The 24,277-nt window shown below is 36.8% G+C and overlaps 1 protein-coding gene across 2 annotated transcripts in view; it reads left to right on the plus strand.

Moving 5' to 3' along the window:
* Positions 1 to 23,297, plus strand: part of PROS1 (protein S) — a 70,702-nt gene extending 47,405 nt beyond the window's left edge. For both annotated transcript variants that reach the window (XM_030329759.1, XM_030329758.1), the window contains exons 10-15: positions 2,179 to 2,368; positions 9,088 to 9,255; positions 10,535 to 10,703; positions 16,558 to 16,706; positions 18,758 to 18,983; positions 22,811 to 23,297. In XM_030329759.1, the coding sequence (XP_030185619.1) occupies positions 2,179 to 2,368; positions 9,088 to 9,255; positions 10,535 to 10,703; positions 16,558 to 16,706; positions 18,758 to 18,983; positions 22,811 to 22,971 (1,063 nt within the window). In that variant the 3' untranslated portion in view covers positions 22,972 to 23,297. The remainder of the gene's footprint in view (positions 1 to 2,178; positions 2,369 to 9,087; positions 9,256 to 10,534; positions 10,704 to 16,557; positions 16,707 to 18,757; positions 18,984 to 22,810) is intronic.
* The last annotated feature ends 980 nt before the right edge of the window (positions 23,298 to 24,277 follow it).

The raw sequence follows: 24,277 nt of genomic DNA on the forward strand, positions 1-24,277 counted from the left end.
ACTCTTTTATCTACCAAGACTTGGTTTTCCCCTTTAATATCTCAGAGCAAATAATGTCATCTAGTGACATAGACTGGAGACAACATTTCCTTGCTAAGATAATAATGAGAATGAGAGAGAAAAAGGTTAATTATTGCATACCTTTAGTCACTGTCAGGGGGATTCATTTCTGACAATTCACAATAGCTTGGGCTGTAACACGGAATAACATAAGCCAAATTGTTATTTTTTCCAGTATTTACTTGTCCTTTATTTATATAGTTTAAACTTTTTTATTGAAGTTTAATATATATATGTGTATAGAAATAAACACGTATCTTAAATATACAACTTGATGAACTGTTTATAAACTGCCACCTGGTAACCAACACAAAGAATAACTAGTGCTTTGTTGTGGCTTTTTTCCTTTTTTTTTTTTTTTTTTTTTCAAATTCCTTCAGCTCAGTCTCCAATGATCAAATACTTATCCCATCCTAAAGTTAACAAATTCACTCTTCTTTTTCATTCTACAAAACTTCAGAGAAAGAATGAATTGTTCCCCGGGGTATGCTGATGTGTTCCAGACAAAAAGAATGTAGAACACAACTCTTTGTGTTACTGGTGTAGCATGATTTTGCAAAGAGAAGGAAATTATCTCCCTAAGAGGATCAACTTCTGGAAGATCCTGAGCATACGCAGATTTGGGTTTTGACAAGATAATGCCTGCTTCACATCAGCAAAATGTGATGATTATGAAAGAGAATAGAGGTCCTTATCCTAAGCAAAAGTAAATAAACAAAATAATCTGAGTTCAGTAAATCCCTACTACATTGTTATCTGTCCAACATACTTCCCTCCACATAACCTCTTTAAAATATTTCTTTGGAATTCTAAAGATTAAAACATTTATTTCATCAGCCTTTCTTTGTTCTTTGAAGTTAAGTCTGTTCCCCATTGCATATAGTGCCTCTATGAAGTCCTGACTTTTTTTTTTTTAACTTAAATCACCTTTATTTTAATTTAATTCAAGTGACTAACAGTTGTACAACTATTTTTTTTCTATTCCCTGTTTGTCTTTTTTCAATCATTTTGATTTGATGGTTTCTTGGAAATGTTAATGCTAATTTTCATTACAGTGTCATAGGGCACTAATCAATACATGTTATTTTTTCTTAAAATTTATTTATTTATTTTGAGAGAGAGAGAGGGAGAGGGAAAGCATGGGAAGGGCAAGGAAAGAGGGGGAGAGAAAGAATCCCAATCAGGCTCTGCACTGTCAGCGTGGAGCCCGATATGGGGCTCAAACTCACAAACTGTGAGATTATGACCTGAACCAAAATCAAGAGTCGGATGCTTAACTGACTGAGCTGCCCAGGGGCCCGGATACATGTTAGTTTTTAACCCAGCATTTCCTCCCCTGTAATAGCTACATATATACTCAGTGTCTTAATAGCAACAGACATTACCCAAACTCAGGTACCCCCAAACATATGACTAGACTATATCTTTTCAGGTCTCCTTCCATGTGCTCTAGTGTAATGATTTATACAATTAAAGCTTTGGAGAACTTTTTTAAATCAAGCTAACAGATCTATCTTAGAGTTTTTTACTTTACTTTTCTTACCACACACAAAGACTTAATTATGTTTGCAGTCATCCAGATGCTGTTTTGTATATCTCTGTGAGTGATTCCTTCCTGACATATATGAAGTCACAGGGAAAACAGGCCTTTTGATGTATAAACCAATCATGAGATGGTAACATCTTTTACTAATCAAGGATACAACAACAACAACAAAAAAAAAAGGAATCTTAACATCAGATTATATAGTGTATAAAAAGCTCCAGGAGAGATACAATATATCTAATATTTTGTACATATGTATGAATTCCAGCATTTACAAGAGTACCTTCAAAACAAATGCCAAAAAAAGATGAAAAAGTACCAAAGCATCTGTTCACTGGAGAAAAAGTCTCCAAGAATACGAAAGAAAATAGAATACCTTGATTTTGAGCATACACAGAGCCAGAGATAACACATGAACAGTCTAATTGTGCTCTACTTTTTTACTAATTCCAGGAAAGAAAGAAATACTTGACTCTTTCAACATATTACTGTTTCTAGTATAAGAGAAAAAGAATAATGCATTAAGCATTGCCTATTTCCCTGTTAAGGCTGTCTCTTTGCCCATTATGTAGATTTTCAGCTGAATTTGACTTCCGGACCTATGATTCAGAAGGTGTTATCCTGTACGCAGAATCTCTTGACCACTCATGTTGGTTCCTGATTGCTCTTCGTGATGGAAAGATTGAAATTCAGTTTAAGAATGAATATACAACCAAAATCACAACTGGAGGCAAAGTTATTAATAATGGTTTATGGAATACGGTATGTCTTATAGATTTTAGAAAGAATATCTCTACTTTAACACAGTTTAACATCATTCATAATTTATTTCTATGGTGATACCAAATCAAAATGGAGTTGATTTATTTGATGTTATATGAAGTATACTACATACGCTGTAAATCCTTGAAACAGTCTGAGAAATGATAATGTCACAGAATATATTTAGGGTTTTTGTAACGTTTTCAGTTATTTGCTTAAACTACTCTATAACTTTTTACCTTTTTTAATGACTTATTGATGTCTCTCCTATAGGTTATTAGCGGGCATAACAGTTTATGCAAAGATACTACTGATCAAGGACAAAAATACTGAATAGCCACCAATATTTTTTAAATGAAAGAGAAATGCAATAGTAACATAGAAATATACATCGAAAGACTGGTACATATAGTAATTAATTCAATTTTGAATATTAGCATATAGATAAGGAACCAATTTGTATAGAGAGTATATACCAGCCAGTACCAATTACAGTGCTCTTTTAGATAATCACTAAAAGTGAGCCTAAAATGGAAGTTTTCGTGAAGGGATTACTTTCATCTATAATGGGGAGAACTCTTTTCTGCAAGCGTCATTGATGTTTTCAGCAGGTTCTAACTGAGAAATCAGCTTCACCTTAGAACGTGGTACCCAAAAGAGACACTTTATATGCCTGTGGGATCTGGCAAGAGGTCTATATTGAAAAGACATGTGACATCATCACTACGTTATTTCATTTCTTTATGTACCCACTCGTGCACTCATATATTAACTAAGCCTTTAGTGAGCACTTCTAAAATGTTAAGTGCCTGGGGCTCCTGGGTGGCTCAGTCGGTTAAGCATCTGACTCTTGGTTTTGGTTCAGGTCATTGATCTCACGGTTTGTGAGTTCCAGCCCTGCATCCGGCCCTGTGCTGTCGGTGCAGAGTCGGCTTGGGATTCTCTCTCTCTCCCTCCCTGGCCCTCCGCCACTCATGTTCACATGTGCCGTCTGTCTCTTTCTCTCTCAAAATAAATCAACTTAAAACAAAGAATTGATGAAAATGCTAAGTTCCTGAGTTCAAGGCACTAGAGCTATGGCAAGAGATTTTCCTTGCTCTTGAGCTTACTTGGTACCTCACAATTTAACAGGTGATGCCTTATGAACTAATACAATATAATGTGAAATCATTACAGTACAGGTAGCAAATAAGGTACAGTTGCACACAGATATGGTTTACCAAAAATGGGGCTATCTGTCCTTTGATAGCCATAGATTTGGGGCTCTGGACTCTTAAATACACTTTTTTTAAAGTTTATTTATTCTATTTTGAGGGAGACAGGGACAGCGGGTAGTCGGGGAGGGGTAGAGAGAGAGGAAGAGAGAATCCCAAGCAGGCTCTACACTGTCAGTGGAGAGCCTGATGTGGGGCTCAAACCCACGAACTGTGAGATCACGACTTGAGCCAAAATAAAGAGTTGGATGCTTAACCAACTGAGCCGCCCAGGTGCCCCGGGGCTCTTGACTCTTGACCAAACAGTGTCTGCGCATGATCAGATGCAACTGTCAGAGAAATCACTAAAATTTTCTGGCTTCTCCAAATGCTCTCATTAGCGTAGCTTTGCCGCTACAACTTTCCTACTGCATCTATACGTAGACTACTTGGCTCATACAGCTATTCCTCCACTGTCCTAGAGAATACATTTTTAAGTTTTTTTAAAAATTTTTTTAATGTTTATTTTTGCGAGAGAGAGCGCATGCGCACACACACACAAGTGGGGGAGGGGCAGAGACAGAGAGGGAGACACAGAATCCAAAGCAGGCTCCAGACCCTGAGCTGTCAGTAAAGCCTGACGTGGGGCTCGAATTCACAAACCGTGAGATCATGACCTGAGCCAAAGTTGCACGCTCAACCGACTGAGGCACCCAGGCGCCCCATTTTTTTAAGTTTATTTATTTATTTTGAGATGGCAAGCTTGAGCAGGGGAGGGGCACAGAAAGAGGAAGACAGAAAGGCAAGCATACCCCGCATAGTCAGTGCAGAGCTCGAAGTGGGGCTTGAACTCATGGACCACGAGATCATGACTTGAGCCAAAGTCGGACACTTAACCGACTGAGCCACCAAGGCACTCCTGAAGAATACATTTTATTGCCTCGTGTCCCCACATCTCCTATCTAAAAATCACTAAAATTACTTTTTCAGCAAAAGAGAGCAAACAGAATTTTTCTGATCAATTGATACAAATTGAGAATGTCAGCTGTTTGGAGGAGAATTTAGATACATTTTAGGTAATATAGAATATATATAAAGAAGGTAAATATTTACCTGCAAGGCTAACATCTTGAGTTGCAGATAGTGTTTACTAATGAATTATCCATGAATGATATGTTAGAGGCAGGATTCTGGATTGGATAGAAGGCAGCTAGCTATTCAGTTCCATACATTTTGTCTTCTATATTTATGATTCTTATTAAAAATAAACTATTATTTAATGATATGCCCATATTTTAAATAAAACATAAAATTTCCCTTTGTAAATTGAATACAACTTGGCATTAAGAATTTAAGAATAATAAGGAAATCAGAGAAAAACTTTAATCTGGTAATAAATTTGATGCTGGCTAGTTTTTAAAAATTCTTAATTTGATATTTTAGGAATTTATGAATTTTCTCCCCCGCCATTTAAATAAGATTTCTTTTCTCCCTATCTTTCATTTAAAAAATATTACTTCATGGTATTTTTACCATTTTACAGTTTTGTTGGTTTGTTAATAACTTGTACAGTTTCAGGCAAATTTATGCAGACACAGAAATTATCTCAAATAAATAGATATTTTAAGTAAATGCTTTAACTGACAAAGTTAAGTTATATTAATCATTAAGCATTAATACTTAAGTTACATTAAGCAAACTGGAGTGTTCACTTAGTACCATTTGCTTCACTAATTTTAAATAATTTTAAAATTTCAAATAAAATACTTTAAACTTTTTTAATGTTTATTCATATTTGAGAGACAGAGACAGAGTGCAAGCTTGGGGTGGGGGCAGAGAGAGAAGGAGACACAGAATCTGAAGCAGGTTCCAGGCTCCGAGCTGTCAGCACAGAACCTGATGCGGGGCTCGAACTCACGAACAGTGAGATCATAACCTGAGCCGAAGTCAGATGTTTAACCAACTGAGCCACCCAGGTGCCCCTCAAATAAAATACTTTGAAAATAAGAATTTAAAGTGTAGAGCTTAGGATTGTTGTAATTGAGATAAATAGAATGTGGGTAATTGTTAATTAAAATGGTTATAAACCATAGAAATAAATAAGGCTATATTATAAGTCATTACATCTCATATTTAGGTATAATTCCAATATTGGTGGGAAATTTGTACTTTGTACCATATTTTTATTCATTCAAAAAGGTATTTATTGAGTGCTTTGTGTGTTGTTCCTTCTTCTAGGTAGTGAGGCTACAATAGTGATTAAAACAAAATCACCACTCTTGTGGAGCTTGCACTCTAGTGGTGAGATGTTAACCACGAATGCATGAACAAAATAGCTACGTCAGATAGTGGTTAGTGCTCAGAGGAAAAGGAAAAGCAAGGCCAGGCAAGAGTCATGATGGTGAGTGTGCATGTGGAATCAGGAAAGCCATCTCCGATGAAATCACATCTGACCGGAGACTTGAGGGCACAAATCATGAGCAATATATGGGGGAAGATGATTCTGTGCCATATGAACAGCAAGTACAGACCATCAGGCAAGCGGATGTGATTGTTGTGTTTGAGGAAAAACACAAAGCTCAGCATAGATGCAGTGGAGTAAGGGAGGGAGGGAGGAATAGAAAATGAGGTTAGAAATGTGGTCTGGAATAACACCAGGTAGGGCCATGGGGACTCTATTGAGAAATTAGATTTTATGCTAAGTAGAAAGACCTAAGATGATTTTGAGAAGTGACATGATTTAATTTGCATATATGTTAAAAGATAATCAATTCTAGGGGCACCTGGGTGGCTCAGTTGATTGGGTTTCGACTCTTGATTTCAGCTGAGATCATGATCTTATGGTCTGTGGGATCGAGCCCCATGTCGGGCTCTGCACTGACAGTGTGGAGCCTGCTTGGGATTCTCTGTCTCTCACTCTGTCTCTGCCCCTCTCCCTCTCCCCCACCCCTCAAAATAAGCAAACACTAAAAAAAAGAAGATAATCCTAATCAGGACATGATGACTTTGTGGAAACTAGATAGTAGAGAGTAAGAATGAGACAGGATATGGGCTTATGAGACCACTGGACCACTGTAGTAACTCAGTGGAGAGAAGATGGCATCTCTGACTAGAGCGTTGATGGTAGGTGGTAAGAAGTGATCAGATTCTGGATATACTTTTGAGCTTCAGCCTTCAATTTAAGGTAGATAAAAAGTTTTGAATATTCAACATAAAGAGGGGTTTAACAGCCATGAGATTGATTATTGTTTATCTGTGGTTCTAAACTGTCTCATCAAGTGCCCATATATTCATAATGCTCCTTTCCTGTCCTATAACGAAATGCATCAATAATGTAAGCTACTTTTGCATATCCCTAGTAGAAACCAATATAATACCCTAATTACTATACAAAGAAATAAAGGGAAGTAATTTATAAGAAAATAATACATATTTCAGTATATAAGGGCTCAAGTGCAAGTACAGTATTTGTCAAAGCTTGCTCCTATATGTAGAATAATGTGAAAGCTGCAAATGAAGACTCATGCTGGAGTATTGTATTGGCAATTCAATTACTGTAAATGCATAGATACCATCAGTAAAGGTGATCTTCCAAAATAGTGAGAAACTCTTGGTAAAGATCCACGCAAAACAAACATCAATTTATCCTTGGTTTGCAAGACTGTTGATATTCTTGAAAAATTCAGTGAATGCTGAAATGGTACAAAAAATGTTTTGTGTTCATATATGCCAAACTCAGATAAGCATGAGTACACTCTGCATGAATATCCTGCAGGGATATTCAGGAGGTTTGCAGGATATTGGGCATTTTATTATTTTGCATGACGATCCTCCCTATTACAGGTATCCAGCATCTTGCAATGTCAGCATGCATCCTACTCATTGCAACAGCTAAGTACCCTCCCCACCCCCAAATTTTCCAAATGCCCTAGAGTGGGAGAGTAGAGCCCCCATTTAAAAGTATTTGCATGACTAAGGGGAAAAAAGGTCTGAGAACTGAGCTCTGGGGCTTATTATAGAGGTTGAAAAGAAAAGGAGGAGCCCCCAAAAGAGACAGATGGAGTGGTAAGACTTCCAGAAGCAAGCTAGACTGAGGTTCTAGAGGCTAACTTAAATTTCTCCAGAAGGGGAGAGTGTGATGCTAAGTGAAATAAGTCATACAGAGAAAGACAGATACCATATGGTTTCGCTCTTATGTGGATCCTGAGAAACTTAACAGAAACCCATGGGGGAGGGGAAGGAAAAAAGAAAAAAAGAGGTTAGAGTGGAAGAGAGCCAAAGCATAAGAGACTCTTAAAAACTGAGAACAGGGGCGCCTGGGTGGCTCAGTCGGTTAAGCGGCCGACTTCGGCTCAGGTCACGATCTCGCGGTCCGTGAGTTCGAGCCCCGTGTCGGGCTCTGTGCTGACAGCTCAGAGCCTGGAGCCTGTTTCAGAATCTGTGTCTCCCTCTCTCTCTGACCCTCCCCCGTTCATGCTCTGTCTCTCTCTGTCTCAAAAATAAATAAACGTTAAAAAAAAAATTAAAAAAAAAACTGAGAACAAACTGAGGGTTGATGCGGGGTGGGAGGGAGGGGAGGGTGGGTGATGGGTATTGAGGAGGGCACCTTTTGGGATGAGCACCGGATGTTGTATGGAAACCAATTTGACAATAAACTTCATATATTGAAAAAAAAACCATTTCTCCAGAAGGGAATAGTCATTTGAGTAAAATGATACTGATTAGCTGCATTGAGGACAGAGCATTGACCAACTTTAAATCTGTAAATGTTACCAAAGTTATTTTACAATAGAGCATAATTTTTCTCTTCCTGTAGTGGTGCTTTAACATGCCTACCTTTTCACTTCCATTACTGATGAGTAAAAGAAGAGTTTTCATTTTGAGTGCTAGAGTTTTGCTTGAGGAGATTGGTTCTTCAAGTCGTCTTTTTGGGAGGATTTTTTATTGTTGTTTGCCATCACTTTCAATCTTTTTTAAAAAACCAAACCACTTTCAAAATTGGAAAAACCCAATTTAATTTTATGTATTGTGTTTCCTTATGACCTCAATTACTTTTGAATTTTGAAATAAAATATAATTTGTATGTAATGAACGGAACACTAGAGATACTGATTTCTCATAATTTATATTAAAAATTTATTTCCCTTATTGATTCCATATGTATACTTCCAGACAATTGCAAAATAAGAACACTTAAAAGTTTCCTAAGATTTTGTATAATTACACACTGGGGTTGAAAGATGTATTATAATTGAATGTTTAAATTTAAAAGAATAATATTGATTTTTTTACCTTAAAATATTCATTTACTTTTCAGACAAGAATTATCACTTTAAAACACATTTTTACCACCTTTATAGTAATTAGACATTTCAAATGGGTTTATGACAAATTAATTATTACATTAAAATGATTATTTTGAAAAATTATTTACTGGAATAATACCAGGATTTTTTCAATCTTAGTGTTTCAAATGACATGCAGTGATGTTTGGTTGTTTGATAATTTCTGTATTTTTAATTGTAGGTCTCTGTGGAAGAATTAGAATACAGTATTAGTGTAAAAATAGCTAAAGAAGCCGTAATGAATATAAATAAACCCAGAAGCCTTTTTAAGCCTGCAAATGGATTTCTAGAAACTAAAGTTTATTTTGCAGGATTACCTCGGAAAGGGGAGAATGTACTCATTAAACCGGTAATGATCCAAGCTTCTATCATTTATCATGGATGAATTCCTCTTGTCTGTAATAGATTTGAAGATGTGTTTTTCTTATAGTCAAAGAAGTTATTTTGTTGAACACACCAACTGTGACAACTTGAACTGAACAAGGAAAAATCACATAGTTATCCTTGAAAGTGTATTAAGGAAATAAGAAAATGAATGTCGTGTTTTTGAGCCCATTTAAATCCCCAGTGTTACTCATGGAGAAGTAGGCCTTTTCAATTCTCAAGCATCAATTCAATGTCAACATAACTGTCCATATTCAGCTATTGCAGATACAAGTACATTTATTTGAGTCCCAAAATACAATATTTTATGGAAGCCAGTCAAAGAATTTTCTTAGGTCTATTTTAGGACTTAAAATTTGGGAGATAGAATAGCGTGTAGGATAGAACTTCTAAAAATCTTAAAAAAAAAATCTTTGCTGGGAGTACAACTTCAGCCTGTCATAAATTGAAGTTATAAATAAAAGATGATTTTCTGCATATGATGTTTGTCTAATAACCATGGAATAGGTTTTATGAAGGAGACTAATCACTGTCCTTGAAGAGCTTTAAAAATTTCATTTGAAGTCACAGGCCTGCCAATTATACTTGCTGATTTACCTTAAATATTTACTATTTTATATCCATCTTTTACTCATGGCAATTCAGTTACCATAACTTTTGAAAGATTTCTGCAATATGGTATAAAACCTGAATTGGTTAACCCATGTCAGAGTGAATATATCTGTTCCTTTGAAATTGAGAAATCAAGACATTTTAAAAGTAAAATAAATTATTCAAAAACTATTGGTAAAATGGCTACTGTGTGTCTCGAGTCTGGATGCTTTTTTGACTGAAGAAAGCAAACGCTTTTGTTCCCGAAGACAGTCAGGGTCTGATGGGAGAGACAAACCTATATTATAAATGCAACTAAAGAAAGCAGCTTGCAGCCCAGGGCCACAGCTAGTAGCGCACATGGAACTTGAGAGCCGAAAAACCATCTCTGGCTGGGAAAGGCCAGTAGGACTTGAGGTGTTAAAAATCATTAGGATCCCAGTGGGGCTCTGTGATGGCATAAACTGAAAAAGACTGTCCGTCTGAAGGATACCTTAAAAAATTAGATAAAATTCGAAACATTTAAGATATTTTAAAATGTCATCAAAGAAAGGGTTTTCCCTCTAAATGAAAACTGCATCTATATTCAGTTAAACCACTCTGAGTCTGACTTGTTTAAGTTGCACTCCTTGACCTATATTTCAATTGGTTAGATTAACCCTCGTCTAGATGGATGTATACGAGGCTGGAATTTGATGAATCAAGGAGCTTCGGGAGTAAAGGAAATTATTCAAGAAAAACAAAATAAGCATTGTCTTGTCACTGTGGAGAAGGGTTCCTACTATCCTGGTTCTGGAGTTGCCCTATTTAGCATAGATTATAGTAAGTGATTTCTCATTTTACTTCTCTTTTCTCATTAATGACTCAATTTATTCATTGACAAACTTCAGTAATTCCTTCAGTAAACATTATGGAGTACTTACTATGTGCCAGGAATGGTGTTAGGCTAATTCATATTGTTATATATTTTTTAAATTAACTTTTTGAAGTATATTAGGGGGAAAAAGTAGTTGAATATGCTTATGTTATTATTTAAAGATTATTGGCACATAACCTGATCAATTTCAAGTAAATTCAATTAACCTATTTTAAGGTTCACCCATTTCTCAGTTGTATTGAGTCTATTGATGAATGCATCAAAAGGATTTGTCTTCATTTCAGGCATTTTCATGTAACTGTTTCTTAAAATGTCCACCCCTCTGTTGAAATTGTCCATCTGTACACATTTTCTACCTGAGACTTCAACTTATTATTCATAATTATTTTCAATTCCCTGTCTGATAGGTCCAATATCTGAGTCATAGCTAAGACTGGTCATGTTGACTGCTTTGTCTCTTGACGATATGTTGTTTTTCTTTGTTTCCTTCTGAATTGGATAATTTTTTGGTTTAAAGATGAGCAACTTATGTAGAATAGTAGAGACAGATAAATAATATTTTTGTCTGGAAATGAACATATTTCTGCTTTTGCTAGGCCCTTAATAAGGTGGTTGAATCAGTCTCATCAAGAGTTGAGCTGCTTAAGCTTTCTTGTTTCCACGAGTATTCTTCAAATTCCTTTATTGTTACCTAGTGCTTATGGTAGGGAATGGTTTCTAGAGGATTTTTCTTAATAGCTGATCCATCGTTAGTTTTAGGTATTCTGTTTAGGGTATGCCTCAAGAAAGTGTCTCTCCATGGTCTTGCTTCACCCCAGAAGAATGCTCTCGTTACTTGACATTTGCTAGCAAGGCATTGGGGTCTGGAGAGCATTCTCTAATGTTCTGGTACAGATTCAATTTTTGGCAGATGTTGTATCCTTTGACTTTTCTTTTCCCCCCTCCCAACCACCAGCGGGGGAGATACCTAATGGTCAAGACTCAAGATGTTTTTCTGCTTCTTTTCCATGGTAGGTGCTCTTTGGTTGTTTGTTTTGTTTTTTTTCCAGTTTCCTTTCCCTAACCTGAAGATGTAATGGGTCTTTGCATGTGTCCTAATGATGACAAAGTTTGTTGCTTTCTCCCAAAGCTGTAAGGCTTTTGTTGCCTAAAGAAGACAGAGAAGGATCTGGGTGGGACTTTGTATACTCCCTTCAGGTTACTGTTCCTCTCTTCTAGGTCTGCACCAGGAGGGAAGCTTTCTCTAATTTCTTTCTCTGCCCCATTTTTCTCTTGAGTACCCATTTAAGGTCTATGAAGAAGAGCCTATAAATGGGTGTGGATTCCTCATGTGCCTGAAGTTCCCAGGGTTTCTGTATTCTCATATGAGCCCCCATTTGGAATTATCAGTTTGTTAATATTTTTATTTAAATTCTTCTCATCAAATTGTATAGCATCCAGTGTCTGCTCTGAGTAAGAGAGGAAACTCTTCCTGTCTTTCCATGGAAGCACTTATCTTTCTTCAGATTTCTGCTTTGTTAGTTGCTCTGCAACCACAGCTCCTTGACAGTTCAAGAAAATTGTGTTTAAGTATATAATTGGTCTTTTGTTGTTGTGGTTGGAAGGGCAGGAGCAGTGCTATTTCCAGTTTTGTCTACAGTCTTAAGCAGAACAGGAGCTCTTGCCAGACTGATCCAGGTTTTTGTGTGTACAAATAATATATCTGTAATATCCTAGGACATACATCTTTGTACTTTTATATGATTAATTCTGTAGGAGAGAATCTTAGATTCTGTCCGTCAAAGATTATGCAAATGTATAGTTCCTGTTGCTGAGTTAGATGCTTTTCCAAAAATGTTTTATGAATTTACACTCCTACCAACAGAATAAGAGAGTTTGTGCTTGAGATTTGTTTCCAATCTGAGAGTTGAAAAATTACAATTTGTAGTTTTATGTATGGTTATCCCAGTTTCTACTGAAGTTGAATATCTCTCCAGATGCTAATTAGCTATTTTTATATCTTAACTACCTTATTAGGTTCTTTGTCTTTTTCTGTTTAGGAGTCCGTTATTTGAGTGACTAAATTTTGCGTCATAAATTTAATGTTATTCTGATATCTCTGCTTTAAGAAAAAATTATAGGGGCGCCTGGGTGGCGCAGTCGGTTAAGCGTCCGACTTCCGCCAGGTAGCGATCTCGCGGTCCGTGAGTTCGAGCCCCGCGTCAGGCTCTGGGCTGATGGCTCGGAGCCTGGAGCCTGTTTCCGATTCTGTGTCTCCCTCTCTCTCTGCCCCTCCCCCGTTCATGCTCTGTCTCTCTCTGTCCCAAAAATAAATAAATGTTGAAAAAAAAAATTTAAAAAAAGAAAAAATTATATATATATATATATATATATTTTTTTTTTTTAATGTTTATTTTCGAGAGAGAGAGCAGGGGAGGGGCAGAGAGAGAGGCAGACACAGAATCCGAAACAGGCTCAAGGCTCTGAAGCTGTCAGCACAGAGCCTGACGCGGGGCTCAAACCCACAAGCTGTGAGATCATGACCTGAGCCGAAGTCGGATGCTTAACTGCCTGGACCACCCAGGCGCCCCAAGAAAAAAATTATATGTGAAATGTGTTTATTTGCAGTCTACGAAGTATTGCTACAGTTTTAAGGATGAATCTTACGCTGGTACTTTCTATATTCCTAACATAAGTTAATGCAATGTCTTCAACATTAGTTCTGTATATGATTTTTAAAAAATGTTTTAACTAAAGTTGATGACTGAATGCAGGAAAAAACTAGGCCCACAATAATTTGCTTGAAGGAAAAACTCCCTGAAGAGAAAATGAGGGGTGGCTGGGTGGCTCAGTCGGTTAAGCCTCCTACTTCCGCTCAGGTCATAATCTCACGGTTTATGAGTTCAAGCCCTGCATCGGGCTCTGTACTGACAGCTCAGAGCCTGGAGCCTGCTTCAGATTCTGTGTCTCCCCCTCTATGCCTCTACCCTACTTGTGCTCTGTCTCTGTCTGTCAAAAATAAATAAACATTAAAAAAAAGAAAATGAAAATAGTTATATTGTGTCTGAAAAAAATCACTTTCATAAGTAATTAGCTATTTCATGGATAACTTGAAAGTGATCAACTTTTTAAAAAATTTTATATCCAAATTAGTTAGCATATAGTGCAATAATGTTTCAGGAGTAGATTCCAGTGATTCATCCCCTCCACATAATACCCAGTGCTCATCCCACCAAGTGTCTTCCTTAATGTCGCTTGTCCATTTAGCCCATCCCCCACCCCAAACCCCTCCAGCAACACTCAGTTTGTTCTCTATATTTAAGAGCATCTTATGGTTTGCCCCCATCCCTGTTTTTATATTTTTTTACTTCCCTTCTCTTATGTTCATCTGTTTCATATCTTAAATTCCACATGAGTGAAGTCAAATGATGTCTTTCTCTGACTAATTTTACTTAGCATAATATACTCTAATTCTATCCACGTTGTTGCAAATGGCAAGATTTCATTCTCTTGATTGCCAAGTAATATTCCATTGTGTGTGTATATGTATATATATATTTATATATGTATATATATGTGTATGTGTATATATATATGCACACACACACATACACACACATACACACACACACACACACACACACACACACACACTACCTCTTCTTTACCCATTCATCAGTTGATGGACATTTGGGCTCTTTCCATACTTTGGCTATTATCAATAGCACTGCTATAAACATCGGGGTGCATGTTTCCCTTCAAAACAGCACACATGTATCCTTTGGATAAATACCTAGTAGTGCAATTGCTGGGTCGCAAGGTAGTTCTATTTTTAATTTTTTGAGGAACCTCCATGCTGCTTTCTAGAGTGGTTGCACCAGTTTGCATTCATACCAGTAGTGGGATTTCTCCGCATCCTCACCAACATCTGTCATTGCCTGAGTTGTTCATTTTAGTCATTCTGACTGGTATGAGGTCATATCTCATTGTGGTTTTGATTTGTATTTCCCTGATGATAAGTGATGTTGAGGATCTTTTCATGTGTCTGTTAGCCATCTGGATGTCTTCTTTGGAAGAGTGTCTATTTGTGTCTTTTGTCCATTTCTTCACTGGATTATTTGTTTTTTGGGTGTTGAGTTTGATATGTTCTTTGTAGATTTTGGATAGTAACCCTTTATCTGATATGTCATTTGCAAATATCTTCTCCCATTCTGTTGGTTGCCTTTTAGTTTTGTTGATTGTTTCCTTCGCTGCACAGAAGCTTTATATCTTGAAGAGGTCCCAATAGTTCGTTTTTGCTTTTGTTTCCCTTGCCTCCAGAGACGTGTTGAGTAAGAAGTTGCTGTGGCTGATGTCAAAGAGGTTTTTGACTGCTTTCTCCTCTAGGATTTTGATGGCTTCCTGTCTTACGTTTAGGTGTTTCATCCATTTTGAGTTTATTTTTGTGAATGATGTAAGAAAGTGACCAGGTTCAATCTTCTGCATGTTGCTGTCCAGTTTTCTCAACACCATTTGCTGAAGAGACTGTCTTTATTTCATTGGATATTCTTTCCTACTTTTTCAAAGATTAATTAGTCATACATTTGTGGATCCATTTCTCGGTTTTCTATTCTTTTCTATTGATTTAAGTGTTTGGTTTTGTGCCAGTACCATACTGCCCAAAAGTGACCAACTTTTAAATTAATATTTAAAGTTACATTATAATTTCTGTACATTTGCATGTTTATTTTAGTTTTAGTTTGTTAATATCTTATTGTAAATTTACTTATTTCAAAATGATTATATTTTATTGATAGTCATTTAATATAATATATAATATATATATATATATATTTTTTTTTTTTCTCTTGAGTGGAAATTAAGGATTAGGAGGAAAAAATGTAATAGCATTAGATGTGGCTAAGTGGAAGATCATCTTGTCAGGGGGCCATTATTTTCTCCATTGACATTTACCTTTTCAAAATCTACAAGCAGTATTTGGGCTATTGGTATATATTACTTCTTATTAAATAAGGAAGACTTTATTCAAATTGTGGATTAATATTTTTAGGAATTACAGTATTTTGGAAACATATCAATTCAACACATGTTTGTTGAGTGACTGCTGTGGAGAACAACATGGTGTTAGAGACATGTAGAGCCTGTACTCTAGTGGGATAGACAATTAACCTAGTAATGAATAAAAAGGATGTTAACTAACTATTATGACAAGAGAATCACAGGAGAAGAGTTCCTGTTAGAATTTCAGAGTCCAGAATTGATTTCAGAGTATTTCTCTGCTATCAAATATGTAACTCCCCTTTGTATAAATCCTTATTTTTCCTTCCCTCTGCTTTGAACTGACCCCCCCACCAACTTTAAGGATGAGGAATGGTGGGGTGGTGGGGCTATACCTAAGTGTTCCCTCAGAAATGTTATAATAAATTCAGTGAACTTCCTTCTAAATGTGTGCTTTCAAATATGACCACCTTGAGATTTGACCAGTGGTGATTATACAGGTGGAAGGAATATTTGTAAAAGAGCAAACAGGGAAAATTCATAATAATCTGAAATACCACATCTAGAATTTTATTCTAGAAAGACCAGAAGAATGGGGCTTTATTTATTTGTTTTTTGCCTGCATTTAAAAAAAAAATGGCTTTTGTTTTTCTGTGGGTATTTTTTTTTTTTTTGCCTAAGTTATATAGATCATTGAGAAAGGAGAACTAAAATCTTTAGTATTACACAAAAATGGCTTTGAGTATGAATAGGATTGGAATAATAACTTCTGGTGTACTTTAGGAGTACACTGATCCTGCTTCTGTTTTATTGTTTAAACAGATAATATATCCAACGCTGAGGGCTGGCAAGTAAACGTGTCCTTGAATATTCGTCCATCCGCGGGCACTGGTGTTATGTTCGCCTTGGTTTCTGGTTACACCGTGCCCTTTGCCTTGTCTTTGGTAGACTCCGCCTCTGAAAAGCTTCAGGTAACTTTACTAAACCTTTGTGATTCTTGTTTTTCTGTTTTGTTTTGTTATCTGTAAAGTGGATATATTAGCAGTATTTACCTCAAAGTGCTATTTTGAAGATTAAATGAGATAACATATGCAAAGTATTTGGCACACAGTCTCTAGTACATCAGTAAAGTCTCCATAAATGTCCATTATTATTACTTTCTTACTGGCTTATTTCCAAGGTCTGATCTAAGAAGTAGGAGAAATTGAAAAGCCTGTTACTGCATCTACAGCCAAGATTAGGTAGACTCACACACAGGCTGCCTCGAGGTTTCCCAGAGTTCATAGAGATCCACCTTTATTTAGAGTTCTGGAAGTTATCATGGGAGTCTGTGCTAACAACATAAAAGTGAGTCTGATTAAAATTCACTCGCAGATATTCTGTGCCTAATTATAATGTTTTGTGCTCTCTGGCACTCTTAATCTTTTCTCCCATGAGTAAATTAGAAAGCACTAGAGAAAAGTAAAACCAGTCCACCTGGCTTCTTGCTGGCAACTCTGATTTCAAATTAGGAGGAAGAACAGGAAAAAACCTCTTGGATAAAAGTAAACATGACCGTTATCAGAAGATCTGTATTATTCAGCCTTCTATTAGAGGCTAATAGCTCTGACCATGTATCATCGACAGTGGATTCCAACAAGTTATAACAAGAAGCTTGTGTTTATGCCCAGGTTGGTTTGGATGTTCTCTGTAGCTTTTGGAAAGAGACATGTAATTGAATCATGTCTGTAATAATACAAAGATGTGCTGTTTGCAGACTAATGATGATTGCAGAGAGTTGCTGGTGGTTAAGCATAAGCAACCTAAGAGATCCTGCCAAGTTTTTATCTCCAGTCTACCACCAGGAGCTTACTACGTTTTAGATTTCAACTTGATTTCAACTTTTTGTTTGCCTTTTTTTTTTTTTTTTTTAATGAAATGGAAATCCTATCTTCAGCACTACATCCATGCAGTAGAGGACATTAAGGCATGCCATGTCTTTGATGTTTATTTGGTCTTTTCCGTGTTTGACTCCATGGCTGCTGCTGCTGCTTCTCCCCCCCACCGCCCTCCTCCTGCTCCCCCTCCTTCTCCTCCTTCTCCTTCTTCATTTCCATGTCAGACTGCCTTCTCAAGATCTGTGTGCAGCGTTTCATAACATTATTTCACATACTATTGATCATTCTGGAACAGTTTGTCAGCTGGCCATTTTAAGACTCATATTAGTGAGTTCAAGGATATAGACATGTATAACAGTAACAGATTTCCTCAGACAGCCTGTATTTGTGAAGTAGAGACTTAACATAGGTATCTTGGATTCTTAAGTAAATATTTCAGACTATCTTTCTACCGTCTCATAACATCCATGTTCCTAGTCCCCATTTTATTTTCTGTCTTTTTACATTTCCTCCACATACACATATGTTATATGCATAGATCACTGTCAACAAGTTGAGTGATTTTGTGTATCAGCACTTTGAAAAGTTAACAAAATGAAAACATTCTGTGTTTTGAATATCATCTGGTGAATACTCTAACTTAGTTCTGGTGAACCCTGGCTTTTCCCTCTCAGGAGTTCTTCGCTCACTTTGTCCCAAGTCTTAACAGGATTGCTTGTGTGGCACACAAAACCCTTTCAGTCTTGCTGGCATGTGCTTACTAAAGCACTTTACATTTTCCAAGTCTTTTCCCCAACAAAGGGTTATTCAGCTCCTTCCTCTTTCACATGTAAGTGTTGAAGTTAGGAAGGCTCACAAACAGAAAAATATTGCTTAAGACATGAGTTTAGGCAGACAACTCTCTTGGCTTACTGAATTTTTAGAAGCCACTATACATCTTAGCTGACCCTGAACTTCGTAAAGCTAATGTATATTTTAAAGTTATGATTATTATAACAAAATTTTTAAATTTAAATTGGGAGACTCTATCATACTTATTTTTTCCTCATTGTAAGTCAGTTTTTGAACTTAAAAACCCCAAAGTCACTCTTAAGTGGCATTACCATTAATACTTGCTTATATTTTGTCTTTGCTCTGTTTTTCAGGATATCCTGGTATCTGTCGAAAATATGGTAGTATCTCGGGTAGAGGCCATAAATCTGTGTTCCAATGAACAATTCCATCTGGAAGTAAGGGTCAACAGAACCAGTCTGGAACTGTTGACTCCACTTAAAAAAGATATCATCTACTCCGAAGACCTTCACAGTCAACTTGCCATTTTGGACATAGCAATGAAAGAAAGAGTGTCCACTTACCTGGGTGGCCTTCCAGGTATCTTCTTACTTTTTTTTTTTTTCAAAGTTATCTTTAAAACATCTTTCAAAGTATGTTTTTAATCAAATTGATACTATTTTAAAATTTTCATTTTAATAAAAGGGCATTAGAAGGGCAGACAAAATTCCGGTACCCGTTAGTCTTTTCCTGGGGATTTATATTGACATTTTATTGGTACATTTTGTTTATTAATTGTTTTTAATAGTGAACTAAAACTAACCAAGTTTTGCTGACTATCCTAGTCAGAACATATTTATTATTGGGGCGCCTGGGTGGCTCAGTTGGTTGAGCGTCCAACTTCAGCTCAGGTCATGACCTCGCGGTCCATGAGTTCAAGCCCTGCGTCAGGCTCTGTGCTGACAGCTCGGAGCCTGAGCCTGCTTCGGATTCTGTGTCCCCCTCTCTCTCTGCCCCTCCCCCACTCATCCTCTGTCTCTCTCTGTCTCAGAAATAAATAAACATTAAAAAAATTTAAAAAAACATATTTATTATTTCAGTTCATCCTCAAATAGTCTTGTGAGTTTAACATTTATTCTTTAATTCATCCATCATTTGTTTACCTTATATTTATTAAGAACCTACATCCCAGGTACCAGGGACATAGTAATAAAAAAAAAAGATATGATCCCTGTTTCTAAACCTTTTACAATCTAGTGGTAGAGGCAGTCATTAAATAACCAGTTAGGAAAATATGAGGATAGTTAAAATAGTGATAACTCCTATGAAGGAATAGTAGGTATTGCTCTTAGAGCCTGAAAATGGGGACTTGGTCTGGTTGTGGGGGCCAGGCATGAGCTGTCTACAGAAAAGGCTAAGATGTAAATATGATAAATTGAAGGATTAAACTTAACCAAGTAATGGGGTAGGAATTGGAATTAATATGCAAGTGAAATGGTCTATATGCGGGCAGAATGGGGGATTGACACGTTTGAGGAATATACAGAAGATGGGTATGGTGAGAGCATATTGAGCAAGGGGATGGTAGTACAAGATGAGGCTGTGAACTGGGTGAGGATTTGTAGACCTGGTCTGGGGTCCTGAGTCTTCTTGTAAGAGCCATGGGAGTCTTTAAAAATTTGTAGGCAAGCAAATGGTATATCAATATACCATGCGTGATGGATGGAGATGGGCAGGTGGAAGGCAAAAGTGGATGAGATGAGCTGGGGGCTAATGAAGTAGTAACAAACAGAAGCAACAAGCATACCGTCATCAATCAGTGCCTAGTGACCAGTCTGGGCATGTTCAGACTGCTTCAAATGGATCCCCTTGTTTAATTTTAATTTTAAATAGACCTGTGAGGTAGGTGCTATTATTATTCCCATATTACAGATGAGAAAGCTGCCGGACTAGGATGATAGCAGTGAAGATGGCACAGTGTTTAGATTGGAGATGTATGTGGAAAACAAAATTAATAGGATTTGGGGCACCTGGGTTTCTCAGTTGGTTGAGCAACTCTTGATTTCAGCTCAGGTCATGATCTCACTGTTCGTGAGATCAAGTCCTGCATCAGGCTCTGTGTTGACAGTGCGGAGCCTGCTTGGGATTCTCTCTCTCCCTCTCTCTCTGCCCCCCCCCCATGCTTCCCCCCTCAAAACAAATAAATAAACATTAAAAATTTTAATAGGGTAGAAAGGCAGGTGTAGGGATCCCCTTCTTAGGTATCTGACATGTCCAGTTTCATGGGTGGAGATTCCATTTACCGTAAGATGGGGAAAACTGTAGGAAGAGCACATTCATCTTTAACTTAATATTGGAAAATATGAAATTGGCATCGATCTTTCATTTTAAATGGCAAAAATAATTGAGGGAGAGAGTTTTTGAGGAATATTTTCTGATACCATTTTCAGGTTATTCTCCTAGGAAAATTCTGAGTTTGATGTCTGGACTTCTAGTAATCTTCATTATATTACTTTAACTGCTCAGGGCCTTCATTTTTGTATATGGAAATTTTATCTGGGTTTTTGAGGAATAGAAGTAAAGATTCTATAAAAGTGATAGATTATGGGGCACCTGGGTGGCTCAGTCGGTTAAGCATCTGACTTCAGTTCAGGTCATGATCTCACAGCTTGTGAGTTCCAGCCCTGCATCAGGCTCTTTGCTGACGGCTCGGAGCCTGGAGCCTGCTTCGGTTTCTGTGTCTCCCTCTCTCTCTCTGTCCTTCCCCTGCTCACAGTCTGTCTATCTCTCTCTCTCTCTCTCTCTCTCAAAAAATAAATAAACATTAAAAAAAAAACATAAAATTTTTTTTTTAAAGTGATAGATTAGACAGAAAATTTAGCATTGTTAATTATTACAAAGTTACTTAAGTTACTGTGGATAATTATTAGGAAGTATAATTATTGTTCAAATAAATGAATTCTATATCAAAATCTACCTCCTTATTTACAAATTAGTTGAATGCAATTTTTGTAAATCAGACAACGAAAGAGTTCAAAAGAGGTAAAACTGTCAAATTTTAGTGGTTCCAGGACTTTTTCACCAACACTTCAGATTGACTTCAGGTAAGACGTGTTTAGAAAAAGAGTGAGGAAAATTGAGGAGAACTGTGACAATTGGGATATTAGGAGTAGAAACAATGGGATAGGTAAATTACCAGTTAACATGCAAAATAGGCATATTGAATTGAATGTTATGAATTAAAAATCAGCGAAAATTGACGATTCTGAGGATTTTTATAATAGTGGCATAATCTTTGATGCTCTGCCAGACTTGAAAGGGTTTCATAAAAAATGCTGTGAGCCCCTAGAAAAGTATGGACTTTATTCACTGTACTGGCAAACTAGAGGTAGAAAATTTGAACTGAATATTTTTTGCATAAGGCACTAAGGAAGAAGAATAAAGGCTGAAAAATGTGCATTGGGAACTAAATTGATGGAGAGAAGATGCCAAAAAAGAAGCAAGTATAGAGATGGCTGTTGTTACAATGAATCATAGCTCTTAGGAATTCAAGGGTGTAACTCAAGTATTAAGTCTGATGAAGAAAGTGAAAATGTAGAAAGGCCCAAAGACCCTAAACTAGTCACTGAAGCATTATTAAAATTATTTTTTAAAACACCAAACAGCACATAAAAGTGAATTCCCTATCATGAGTTGCCATTTTATGCTCAGCAAGAGGCTATTTTTTTGGGAAAATACAGAAATCTGCTTTTATTCTAGCAATAATAAAAGAGATATATTTATCATGACATTTTAAAAAGATTTCCAAGTAGCTATAGCTTGGATTTGAAAAAATGATTTAAAAATGCTTATAAACTATTGTTCAAATTTAAAGAGAAAATAATAAGGGCGCCCGGGTGGTTCAGTCAGTTAAGTGTCCGACTCTTGATTTCGGCTCAGGTCATGATCCCAGGGTCATGGGATCGAGCCCCACATCTGGCTCCACACTGAGCATGGAGCCTGCTTGAGATTCTCTCTCTGTCTCTCTCTTTCTCTCTCTGTCTCTCTCTGACCCTCTCTCCTGCTCTCATGCTCTCTCTCTCTCAAAAAAAATTTTTAAAAAGAGAAAGTAATAAAGTAGAACATCGCAAGTAAGAATATGTTCTTTTCGACTCTTTTTCAAGTGTGTTTACTTATCTTAGGTTTTGATGAGACTGATTGTGTTTATGAAGTCAGAGGAACTCATGACATGCTGAATCCAGTGCCAGGCACAATACTTTATATACATGAGTCACTTAATATAAATTTATTGGATAGAATAACATTACTAACATTTGCCTTATGATTAGAATTAGGTTGGAAATGGGAAGTCTGAATAGTTCCTCTAGTTGTAAGCAAATAAGATGCCAAAAGTCTTGGGCTAATATTTTAACGTTCTGTTTTTACAGATATTCCATTCAGCGCCACGCCAGTGAATGCTTTTTATAATGGCTGTATGGAAATGAGCATTAATGGTGTTCAGTTGGATCTGGATGAAGCCATTTCTAAGCATAATGATATTAGAGCTCACTCATGTCCATCAGTTTTGAAAAAAACAAAGAATTCTTAAGGCATCTTTCCTGTGCTGATGATATTTTTTTCCTGTGTGTAATTATACTTACGTTTCAATAATAGCTGAAGGGTTTTTACCTGCAGTGTGCAGGCCTTGATTATTTTATGGTACTTCGACTTTCCTGGAATTTCAAAAAAGGTTGTTTTTCAAGAGAACAAGACCCTTTTGTGATACAAACCACATTAAAAAATTCTTACCTCTATTGCTGCCTAGAAATTAAATAATGAAATACACAAACATTTCTAATTTGAATTTTTTCTGCTACAAATGACATTTCTTCATGTTTATGTTTGCAAAAGTAAAATTTAATTTTATCACCATGAGTTGGTGCTTAAATATCTGTGTTTTTTTGGAAGGCAGGGAAATAAACTCAAACAAAAGTGCATGTACTAAATACTTGTGATCATAGCAGATACTATTTTATTTATTTTCGTTATTTCCTAATGAAGGCAGAAGGAGAGACAGTGGCCTAAGTATGAATTGAGTGGAAGGCTTTAAAGCTTTATTCCCAGCAGCTCCTCAGGCGGACCGGTTTTGGCTTCATTTTTCTTTCTCTTAGCTTCACATTTTAACCGGTGGCTCTCGTGAGTTACAAAACAAGTGGGACACCTGTTCACGAGAGCTCATGGTTCTTGCTGGTTACTAACTGGAGTTCACAAGGATGAGATACTAGATTGTGCTGGAATGGGCGTGGAAACCCGGGACGGGTACACTCCTTAAATTTGGCTGTGTGGGGGCGCACAAGCTGTAGATTAGAAAAGGCAGAACCTAAGTGGAAAGGATGAATGAGAGAATGAATGAGGTGGAAGTTCATAGTTATTCTTGAACCAAACTTCAATTACCAGGGTAACTTGCCAGCATGTGATTGTTGAAGGGCAGTGAATTCTGAAAAGTAAAACCGATGTAATGAAAGGATAACCACACGGGGACATAGTTAAGATTGTGTCTTTGGAATGAGGAGGTAAGGATGCCAAGTCCTTGTTGGTAATGCATTTCCAGTGGCAGTTTTATCACTCCCAAACCTACCAGTCACATTAGGTAGGTACCAAAGGTTTCACTGATAGTTTTGGAAACAAATTTTTTTTTATACTGTAGATATTTTATAGCATGTAAAACATAATCGACTGGGGTATTTTCTTTTTTTTTTTTTTAATTTTTTTTTTCAACGTTTATTTATTTTTGGGACAGAGAGAGACAGAGCATGAACGGGGGAGGGGCAGAGAGAGAGGGAGACACAGAATCGGAAACAGGCTCCAGGCTCTGAGCCATCAGCCCAGAGCTCAATGCAGGGCTCAAACTCACG

Source organism: Lynx canadensis, chromosome C2 (assembly GCF_007474595.2).
Source record: "Lynx canadensis isolate LIC74 chromosome C2, mLynCan4.pri.v2, whole genome shotgun sequence".
Classification (NCBI taxonomy): domain Eukaryota; kingdom Metazoa; phylum Chordata; class Mammalia; order Carnivora; family Felidae; genus Lynx; species Lynx canadensis.